The 10,510-nt window shown below is 45.6% G+C and overlaps 3 protein-coding genes across 4 annotated transcripts; all 3 read right to left on the bottom strand.

Annotated features, from left to right (window-relative positions):
• Positions 1–701: 701 nt before the first annotated feature.
• On the bottom strand, positions 702–2,063 carry LOC112273434 (triphosphate tunnel metalloenzyme 3). The gene is made up of 2 exons (XM_024502218.3): positions 1,624–2,063; positions 702–1,270 (listed from the first exon to the last, which is right to left on the bottom strand). The coding sequence occupies exons 1-2, from the start codon at positions 1,864–1,866 to the stop codon at positions 908–910; spliced, it is 606 nt and encodes a 201-aa protein (XP_024357986.1). The 5' UTR covers positions 1,867–2,063; the 3' UTR covers positions 702–907.
• A 983-nt stretch (positions 2,064–3,046) lies between these two features.
• On the bottom strand, positions 3,047–5,952 carry LOC141044580 (uncharacterized protein At1g08160-like). Of its 2 annotated transcripts, none has more exons than XM_073529340.2 (2): positions 5,046–5,952; positions 3,047–4,746 (listed from the first exon to the last, which is right to left on the bottom strand). In XM_073529340.2, exon 2 carries the CDS (start codon positions 4,303–4,305, stop codon positions 3,292–3,294), a length of 1,014 nt encoding a protein of 337 aa, XP_073385441.1. In that variant the 5' UTR covers positions 4,306–4,746; positions 5,046–5,952; the 3' UTR covers positions 3,047–3,291. The 2 variants fall into 2 exon arrangements, with proteins under 2 accessions (XP_073385441.1, XP_073385443.2); XM_073529342.2 differs by having other exon boundaries at positions 3,047–4,750; positions 5,158–5,952.
• A 1,593-nt stretch (positions 5,953–7,545) lies between these two features.
• Positions 7,546–9,150, bottom strand: LOC112273588 (photosystem II 22 kDa protein 1, chloroplastic). Its single transcript, XM_024502526.3, has 4 exons — positions 8,802–9,150; positions 8,538–8,642; positions 8,170–8,416; positions 7,546–8,043 (listed from the first exon to the last, which is right to left on the bottom strand). Exons 1-4 carry the CDS (start codon positions 9,039–9,041, stop codon positions 7,796–7,798), a joined length of 840 nt encoding a protein of 279 aa, XP_024358294.1. The 5' UTR covers positions 9,042–9,150; the 3' UTR covers positions 7,546–7,795.
• Between the last annotated feature and the right edge of the window lie 1,360 nt (positions 9,151–10,510).

Here is a 10,510-nt window from a genome sequence, read left to right as displayed (position 1 = left end):
GCAAGCGACGCAGTATAGGTGACTAGCAAAGTTGTCCGCGAGCTGAAGCGTTCAGCAAGCAGTGGTATGATTGTTATACATTGAAGCAACATGTCAAGCGGATGTAATACAGTCCATGCTCCCTGTCCATGAGCACATCATATACTTCTATACGCAAGAACTGTGTATTAGGGCCTCTGTAGGAAATATGAAGTTCTGACAATTAAGAAAATTCCTTTCGTTGTGTATTACATCCTTATTTGTTTTGTATCTCAAATTGTAAATATTATGTTCCCCCCATATGGATGCTTCGGTACTTCTAGAGGGGTTTTGGTTTGATTATCTGTGAGAAGAACGATATTTCCATAGGTTTTTTATAAGAGTGTTAGCAAACACACTATTTTTCAGGAGATTCCAGCTTCGCAACAGCCTTTGTCACTGCAACGTCGTTCATGATGGCTCGAGAAGGGTGCCGCTACTGGGTTGGCAGATAGTCTTACATTAACAAGTTGTGAGAGTATGCGGATCTCCTTCAGGAAAGATGGGGTTTATCAAAACCCTTATTCAAGATGGCCTGCGTTAATTAGAACTACTCATAAAACCCGCGCATGAAGCGAGATCCTATTAGTAGGATACACCCTCGTGTTTCCGTCCACCAAATAAATTAAGGAATGTGGGAACTAACTCAAAATGTGCTCGGGTAAAATGATCATTTCTGCCTGTTTTTCAAACTGCACATTCCATGCCTGGCAAGCATGGTTTATGAATGAACCTTTATTAAATATATTTCAAAGACAATCACGACAAGACTGCATCCAACTAAAAGCTGAATCTAGAAACACGCCCGGTTTGCGTCTAAAGAAACCAACGACAGCTTCGCAGGTCACGGAGCCTGTAACACATGGAGTGTATAGCCTATACTATGTCTCTAATGCAGTGCGTCAATCTTACCTGACCTAAAGATTCCGAACTTGGAGATTGTGGAATAACGATAGGTGATACCATTCTTGTCCAGGAGTTCTCCCAGCAGCTGCCTGAATCTCTCGGGATCGTTGGTCTCGCACTCGATCTCATATGTGGTCCCAAACGCGTAATGCGTTTCATCCAACTCCAATTTCACTCCTTCCCAGTCATATACATTGCGCACGTTCCTAAACCCACCCAAGCACAAAAAAATTTCGCACTTGTACTCGCGGATGATTTGCTGAATCAGCTTGCAATCAGAACCTATGAATTGAGATGGATCAGCCACGCACGCTCTCGCTAGCGCAACGTCAATGTCCTCTTCAACCTGCAAGAGATGCAAAACACTGGCGTCAACATGTGGAACCACTCGCAAAGACAGCGGTGTGCAGCCTGGATTGTGGACCATCAGGCAATGAAAAAATATCATCTTCCACAGAACTTGAGACGGTTCGAGCCAGTCTTCGAAATACAAATAAGGCTCGATGAATTCGACTGTTCGAATTGTTGAGATTTAATTCTACGCATTGGGAGTTGTCTCCTAAACGTGCGATCTAAATTCGGTCGATCCCACAGATAAAGGATAATGACCATCTTTGAGGATAAACAGAGCACAGTGCACAATTCCCGCGCCCACCATGTAGCATAAGCAAGGAAGAGAAAGAGAAGTAGGGCAGGCACCTCGGATCCACGACTAATGCCGTCGATGATGACAGCCTTGCCCTTAAGCGTAACAACGCAACGCTGATCGCCGTTGTAAAATCGCAAACGGAGCACAGCACGCTTGGAGCTGAGCTCTTGCTGCGCTCCATCGAAGAAGACATTCTCCTGGAGGTGAGTGACCTGGTGATTAGAGGCAAGCAGGGCCGCGACTTTCTGGTGCGCGAGGGCATCATCCAACCTGATCTTCACCTCCACCTCCATTGCAATGGGTGGTTCTGAAGCACCCCCTGGCAAACAAGTCTGAAGAACAACAAGGAGCAGAATGAACAAGGGAAACGTGACAGGCAGAGCGATAGAGGAAATCCACAAATTGCTCAAAAAAGTATGACTGCGAATACAACAATCCCATCTGGAAAACACCGAGAGTGAGGCTAAAGTGGACACACTTCACAAAGCCAAGACTAAAAATGGGGATTCAAGCCCGAAGGAAAGCTATCTGTACCCCTCTTGTTTGTGCGGTGTGAACAAGGCTCACTTCAGACTCTGTTCACACTCGCAAGATTTTGAAGTTCAATTCCACATACCCTAATCAGGAAATCGATATCGTCAACCTTGATTAAACCGGAAGCAGAGCTGAAGGCGCTTTTTGATCCATGCAGTGCTGCTGTTTCACAAACTCGCAAGTGATCGGAGGGAGCTCAAGACCATGTGCTGTGGTACATTTGCATGCGCCATGTCATGTGTAGAATGTGTAGAATTGTGTTGATATGGAAGAGAGAATGAAGTGACACGGAATAGTGCGCTTTAGTCATTGAGGAAGGCAGCAAGTGAAAATTGCACACTAATCTTACATTGTGTGGTTGTTGAGGCGCATAATCTGTGCCACGATCTGTTGCTACCTGCTAGTGCTCGGTGTGGATGTGCCGGATCCCTTGCCGCTGAAAATGAAGAGTTACACAGGGGGAGTGGTAGAGACAGTTTCGGCTGCTTATCGGTAATGCGAGTAAGTTGTAGCCATAATATAATTCCTATTACAGTTTATGGCCTTCCCACTCTCAACGGACAGATCAAATGACACCGCTCTCGTTTTTCACTTTCTAACACTAACAACGCATATCCATGACGTTGCAAGTCTGCGTTCACAGGCAGAAGTGGGAAACATGCATTCGACAGTGCATCATTCCAAGAAGACGGTGCTGTTGCGTAGCATTTTTGGTCATGAATGAATAATTGATAAACTCTGGTAATATCATTGCCATTCAATACCTTGTTATTTGCCACACATCTTTCCAAAATGAGTAGCAATGTAAACGAGTAAGTTCTGACATGAAGAGAATATATCAAGCTTAATGTTTGGAGCTCAACAATTTAGACGAGTACAAACTCTAGTTTGAATTACATTTTGCGTGGAGTATACGAGTTCATGCGCAAGAGGGTCATTACGGTGCAAAATACTTTGATATTCTTAAATCCCGTTTGGGAGATGAGCTACACCTCGAGCTGTAATAGTTTCTTCTGCCGTCAGGCGGAGTCTCTCACTTCTCAACCTCTTCTATGAAGAAATTGATGTGATTATAAACATTACTGTTCCAGCTGCAATGATTCAATTAAAGTACAAAGCAGGAGAAGCAGCCGCATCCTTGCACATAAGAGCAATTGCACATGGGAACACCTAGTGACGAATACTCAGTCGTCTAACAAGTTCTGGCTGGTGACGTAAGTTGCTGGAATGCCCTTTCTCGTTCTCTTACAAATTTTGCTCAGAAGGTCAAGGTTTTTCGCCGGAGGGGCAATTCGAAAGTCACAGACGTAGCGCACTCTAAACGATAAAGTCCTCCACCTGCCGGACTCGGCGCTTGCTTTCACGACAACAAGGGCCCTCAAGGGAATATCGTTCTTGATGATACAGTATTGCAGCAGGGCACCATCGTCAGCTTGCAGGGCTGCATTGGTGGCCATCACACGAGTTGAGATCAAGTTGCTGTTGTTCCTGGTTTGGTAGAACGGGGGCATGCTGGCAATCGGAAACGTGGTGTTCTGGAAAGACACGAGCATCTCAATCTCCTGGTAATCCATTCCCAGGTGCTTGTTCGGATTCGATGCCAGCAACCCGAACTCCAAGTCGAGGTTCAAGACTGGATTCTCTTCACCAGCATTTGGACCTCCTACAGTGCTAAATCTCCAAACTTTCACAGTTTGAAGTCCCACCACAGGGTACTTGGGCAGCAGTGACAAGTACATGCTGGCTGCAATAATGCCCAGAAGCAAAGGGACTCCAAACGTGCACGTCGCACGAAGGAACCTGGAGTTCCGCCTCGCATCATAGGGGATTCGAAACTCGGCTAAGACATGTGGGCGTTTCTGTGGCATCGCATTCATGCTTCCATCGGGAAGGATGCTGGTGACATAATGACTTAACAGCGGTGTTCCACTCCCCTTGGCCGTGTTGTTGCTGCCACTTATCCTTGGTTGCTGTTCCCCTGGTGTATGAAACCCCGGATGGTGATTGTAGATAGCTGAAGCAGAAGTCGCCTGAGCGTACGTGGGAGGTAGCAGGATCCCCTGCTTTGTGGGAGTGGAAAGCCTGAGTGGCGATGGATTTGCGCTGCCGGCGCCACTTGGAGGATTTGGTGGAGTTTGGAGTCTCAATGGCACCACAACGTCGTCGGCTCTGTTTATCAAGCCCGAATGGTCTGCCATAATATCGCCGTGCTTAGATATTCGTGTGTCCGAATCACTGAATCACCGAAGCATCTATTCTACATTCAACTAATGTGTCGTCGTCAATGCCAGCTGAATCAAAGAAAACGAACTGAGATAGCGATTCTGCGGACTCTGTCACTCACCATCTCAGCAAATTGACGTATTTGGAGTTATCTAGTATAATGCACTACCCTAGTGAGACGAGTTTCAACAATCCAATGTAATATCCACTCACGGCAGCACGCCGTCAAAAGTGATTCCGATGCAGCATTGTCATCCACTTCCCACCCCTCAATATGTCCTCATTTCCACAATTATCCAGAAGTATCATCCTTGATTGCTTTTACACAATTCCAACCACCAGCACTGGCACCAAAATTGCAGTGTATCACTTCATCACTGTTACGGACCGTTGGGGGCTCGCTGACGAGTTCGTGCCTATCTGCAATCACAAATACACAGTTTATAGACATTCTCTAACGTCCTTTGCTACTTCATTTCACCACTTGTAAAGTCCAGATCCAGGATTTGATAAAATGGTAAAATTATCAATAGGACTAGGTATGAGCAAGTCGCACACCAACAAATAAATTAATATAGCGATCAGAACCCTAGCAGATTTCAATTGCTTCGCTAATTCAAATTAGGTTGCCTAAGGCCCGAGACATGTGTAAAAATATACATTCTCAATGGATCATGGTGATGTATTTAGAGAATTACAGGACAGTTCATGACACCTTCTGAAGCGGATTCCGTCACATCAAAATCTTGAACATGCAGTTGAGACAATTTCAAGCTGGGTGAGAAGGCAGTTATCAATTCAAGACCATCTCCCACAACGAATTTCACCTTCTCTTACAGGTAACCAAGAAACACAATCTGCAAATGAGTTCGGTGGGAAAGAGCTCCACTTCATCTTGTCTTGAAGATGTTCGTTGCACTTCAGTCCCTCGCAGTTCAATTCACCGAAACTTATGGCAGGAGCGAAGATGTTGGAGCAACACAAGATGAAGACATTGGAAGGCTCTGAAGGGAAGCGTAGGCGGGAGATGAAAAGATGGGTAAGATTGGATCGTTTAACTGTTGAAACTGATAAGTGAAGGTGATAATGTAACCACATCTGTTTACATGGGTGATTCCAAGAGAGTTATCTGTGGCACACTGTGCAGCTCAACTTTGATTGTCGTCATGTCTTCATGGGCGTCGGAACCAGACTACCTCTGATCCATTCAGGAAAAATGCAGTTGGGCATAACGAAGTTCGGAACCTCAAAATGAATGGAAAACATCTTCGATGAAGGTCTGAATGAGCACTTTAACAACTCAATACTCGTCAAAATTTATACTAATGAATTAAACCGGCTCTTCCTCTCTCGCATCCCCAACACGATCTCAAAACTTGCTAACCATCCCACTTCGTTCTTCAATATTGTATTGTCTATCATACCTGATGCATGTGAGATTATAATGTTGCCCTCCTAACATTGGTCAAAGATATCCCTCCCCAGCAATGTCCATGTGCCATCTTAGACGGCGTTATTACCCTGAGTTCGTAAATCTCCAGCTATGTCGTGCTGTTCGAAGTGACTTCGACCAGTCCCGACTCTTGGCGAAGGATTGGGTTCAATAACTAGTATTAAAGAAGATTTACGCAACTGACTTCCCTGCGCGGCGACTGGAATAACGGTTCCTTTGCTTAAGAAAGACTAACAACGCGAGGCAGGAATCCTCAAAAGGTATTATCGCGGCGTCCAAGTACCGCCTGATTGCAGAAATCGGGAACAGGTACTCCATTGGTCGACACCAGATAGGCAGTTGAATGCTGAGAGAGAATCTTTATCGCAGCAGAAAAGACAGGCAGCTTAGATTGTGTTACGTTCTGAATACAAGTGTACCTAACCGGGTATAAGTGCGGCCTAGGCGAACAATTACTCTGGTCTACAGAGGCAACAAACTTCTTGTGACCTTGGTGCCGTCTGAATGAAAGCGTGCTGCAGGTCTATAGTCCTTTGAAAGCACTTTAGACAACAGCAGTCTAATACGGACATCCACACTAGATGTGTCGGAGGTGACTCCCCTCCACCAAGGCTGGAATTGCGGTGACTAAGAATTCTTAAGGACAAGAGTCGTTGTTCAGTAGGCTAATTATTGCGATCCAGAATCATGTATCTTCAAAATGATGCAGTGCAGAAAACAATGGGCAGCGTGCAATTTTGCAGTTCGCAATTAGGAGCAGGGTATTAGCGATGTAGGGAAGAATGGGCGGAAGGGTCTACGGGGCTGGAGGTAGACAATGGATGGTGAGCAAGCGCAATTTGTTACTCATACAAAAGCTTGGAATATGTATTGTGTCATTGCGTTTCTTCATTACTAGCGAGAACTGTACAGATGTCCATCAGAACAGTATTTCACAACTAGTAACACCAAGAACGTCGAAGTAGTGCAGCGGATACCAAGTAGAAGATCATCTTTCGAGAACATCACCCAAGTGCAGTGCTACCCTGAAGTGGAAACCTACCTCCAAACTTACGATCTGTGACTTAGGAAGGACTCTAAATAATGGGGTACAGGGGAGCTGTAAGAATTTACCTTCTGGTTTCCGATTCTCCAGAACCAAGGGTTTACATCGTCGAGCGCAATAACATACGGAGATTTTAGTTGAATTTACACAATGTATATTAAAAATCTATAACAATCGAGAAAGACGTAACATAAGGGAACAAGGGGATTACATGCCATTGAGAATGCAGTCGCCGGCCCACATTCCCATCTCGTAAAGCTCACGCCGGCTACAACGGGCTAGGACACACCTATCGACTGGTCAACAGTACTAACGAAATTGCGCGGGTGTATTGCTGCAGATGCAGATCACAAGTCAAGATTCTGTCCCTGTCATAACTATACTGTCAAAGGTACAACTGCGCTGAACCCGTTCGAGAATGTCACTTAACAAGTACAGCAGATCATGAGAAACATGCAGATGAAAGACCAGGCTGCGATTTAATCGCTAGTTCGCATGATCATACTCCTCAGCCAAGTACCCGACTGCGGAATTATGAATCCGGATTGCAGAAAAACAAGTATCAAGGGAGGACAGACGCTGCTACAATCAGCACGCCCAGAACTTGGGTGGCCATGATAATGGTAGGAGCATCGATGGATTTTAGCACATTAATGAGTAAGATGAGAAGTCAATCCATGTGCAGACAATTACGATACTGGAAAGAACATAAAACAGTGCGGTGAAAAGATTTAGCTTAATTCTAATTTCAAAATGAAAGTATTTGACAAGTGATAAGTGAACACTCAGCTACAAGTGCTCTATAAAAAATTTAAAAAATAGTAGGGTAGCCAACATTCTCGCTTCAGAGTTTAACAACTCTACAGCCTCCTAATCCGTGAGGTTGCCTGAAAGATCGACTAATCAGAATGTGTCGTGCTCGGTTAGAGTTCTACCAACGGTACTAACAAAAAAGAAATATGGATACTCAGTCCTCGATGTCGTCGTCGTTGACGAACTTGCCAGTTCCGGGGTTTACAGCCGCGAAAAGAAAGAAGATAACGTTGAACAAGATGAGGGGTTCCAGCTCTGTGATGGGCACGCCCGTTTCAATGTTCAGTTGGGCCAACGCGCCCTTCCCTGTAATGATCTCGCCGATGATGGCGAAGGCAATACCTAGCTGTGCAAGACGACCAACGAAGAGCTCGTTTGACTTGGTGAATCCGAACACGGGGCCTGTAAAGAGCGAATGTTGCACTTGTCAGAATCTACAATTACACCATGCCCAGCTTTGAGACAGATGTACACTGTCCAGGTATTGAAGGTTGAACCAACTAAATTGCGCATATGAGAATGGCTCACCCTTTTCATTCAGACCAAGAGCACCCTTCACTCCCTTGCCGGGCTTGATAATGGTGCTGTCAAGTCCAGCGACTGGGGCATCGTCGACGAACTTTCCACGGTCACCCAAAGCACCGATGGCTCCCAACAGGGTGAAAAGAATGAAGAACAGCAACAAGGGTTCGGTTTCCGTCAAGGGAATGCCAGTCTCAATATCGAATTGGGCCAATGTACCCTTTCCAGTCAGGGCTTCACCAAGGATGGAGGCCTATTCATCGTCACATCAGTAAGTTAGTGTTGGCATTGCATAATCAGCAGTGTAGACTACCAAAACCGATTCTCATTAAAACGAAATTGACACAACTCGCTTTAGTAGCACTGAGACTTACAGCGAACCCGAGCATAGCCACACGGCCAACGAAGAGCTCGTTGGCTTTAGTGAAACCAATCCCACCGGATGTCCCAAAAATACCGTCTTCAACCTTGGCCTTGCCCTGCAAAGGTAGGAATACCACATCAACACTTAGATTTAAAAAATGTTTCTCCGATGATGTATTTTGATGTATTTTGACGTGGGAATCAGAAAGCCCGCTCTATTTTTCATAATACATGCCAGTGGGCTACAACTCTGTAGGTGATACGACAGTGACTACCTTCGTAGGAGCAGGAGCCTTGGCGGCGGGTTTAGTTTTGCCAAACAAGGCGAAGGTCTTCACAGCGCCTGAGGACACCCGCTCAGCATTCCTGTTCAACCCCAGACCCACCGGCAAGGTCGACGAGGAAGATGCAGCAAACAAAGAGGACAACCTGCGAGTCGACAAAGTCTGGGATTGTGCAACCCCTCCCAAGGCTTGCGCAGCGCCGATCCGAGAAATGAGTGCAGCTTGAGCCATGTCAAGTCCCTTGACTCTCTGTACCCAAAAAGGATCCTACACTTACAGTAGCAAGGATCTCTGTGAAACTGAAGACGAAATGCGAAATGACAACACGAATAACGAAGCCGAGGAGAGCAATGACGTTAGTGGGGGGGTGTCCTGGGTATATATGAACCCGATCAGAGGCAGAGGGGGATGAGGAACAGGATTGAGGGGAAGGAGAGGAGAGGATGAGAGAGGTGGAGCAAGGAGGATCACACAATCAGTCCCAGGTTACAGAAATGGAAGGGAAGGAACGATTGGGGTAGCTGGTGGGTGTGGTGAGAGGCGTACGGCAGAGGTAGGGGGAGGCAGTCGCAGAATGCGACGTCCACCGGGAGAGAATTTTAGAAACCTCGCAATTCCAGAGCACCACCACCATCGGAGGAGGATTGTCAGCTGAAGCTGAATGAGTGGGTGGGGGTGCAGATGAGGGGCCACATACATTGCAACATGCCTTGCATCCAAACAGAAGCGCAGCCAGCGCTCATTCAATGCGGGCATGTCCTGGCTGATAGATAGATGGGTCCTCCACATGCCGCTACGGGATGCGCAATGAGCACCCCACAAACACACGCCCTCCGCTCCATCCATCCTTGGCCGGCGTCACCGCCCGGCCTCCACCACCGCCATCCCCACACCTTAGGGAGTAGGCCACGTGGCACTCCCTCTTACGTTCATCCATCCGTTCACAGGTATGACCCATATTCTTCATCCACGTGTATTCATTCGTTCCCTCCCTCTCTCTCCCTCTGATTTGCAAATATAGTGGAACGTGGTTAGTTCAGTGCATCCACCTAACCACGTTCCACGAGGCACAAATACTCAGTGGTTGATTTCGAAGAGAAATTGGGTTGTTGAGGGAAGTTTTTCCACGATTTAATCCTTGTGATTGTTTTCTACCTTGTTCAGGTTACACTTGTGTTGTGTTCAGCTGGAATATTGTTGTTGTTAATTTTTGATGTAGAGAATACATTCCCATAATATTTTACAGACGTGTTTATATGTGACTTTCCTGTAGTGAACTGGTGCACCGGAGTAGAAGTACAAAAGCTGGAAGAGTAGGATATTTTTGTACGATTACTGTCATTGCAGCAATGTATACATTTATAAAAATTAACTAATTCAAAAAAATAATGTTTTATTTCTAATAATAAACGCAACAGTCTCATTTTGTTCAACTAATTATGGCGTTTCACTTTCCATACAATTCAAGTCAAAATAATAACTGCGGAACTCTTTAAGTTCAGAACAACTGCATTATCGTCTGTAAAATATTATGGGCATGTATTCTGTACATGGAACTATCTCTCACTTTAATAATGCATAAACCTTCCGATGATATAAGTGCAGGTCTTACCTCTGCAAAAAAAAAATGCAGAATCCACTTCCAATAGTGAATACTACGTCAAATTATTTTCTTTCAGGACGGAAATGAAAACCTTCAT

The sequence above is a fragment of the Physcomitrium patens genome, chromosome 20 (genome assembly GCF_059467195.1).
Source record: "Physcomitrium patens ecotype Gransden chromosome 20, ASM5946719v1, whole genome shotgun sequence".
NCBI lineage: Eukaryota > Viridiplantae > Streptophyta > Bryopsida > Funariales > Funariaceae > Physcomitrium > Physcomitrium patens.
Note: the sequence above shows the minus strand (reverse complement) of the source record. Positions and strands in the feature narration are given on the sequence as shown.

Coding starts and splice junctions, on each gene's coding strand:
- LOC112273434 (XM_024502218.3), bottom strand. CDS start 1,866: ATGGAGGTGGAGGTGAAGATCAGGTTGGATGATGCCCTCGCGCACCAG. Junction 1,271..1,623: donor GCATTAGTCGTGGATCCGAG/GTGCCTGCCCTA, acceptor CATCTCTTGCAG/GTTGAAGAGGACATTGACGT.
- LOC141044580 (XM_073529340.2), bottom strand. CDS start 4,305: ATGGCAGACCATTCGGGCTTGATAAACAGAGCCGACGACGTTGTGGTG.
- LOC112273588 (XM_024502526.3), bottom strand. CDS start 9,041: ATGGCTCAAGCTGCACTCATTTCTCGGATCGGCGCTGCGCAAGCCTTG. Junction 8,643..8,801: donor AGGCTCCTGCTCCTACGAAG/GTAGTCACTGTC, acceptor CTACCTTTGCAG/GGCAAGGCCAAGGTTGAAGA. Junction 8,417..8,537: donor TGGCTATGCTCGGGTTCGCT/GTAAGTCTCAGT, acceptor GACGATGAATAG/GCCTCCATCCTTGGTGAAGC.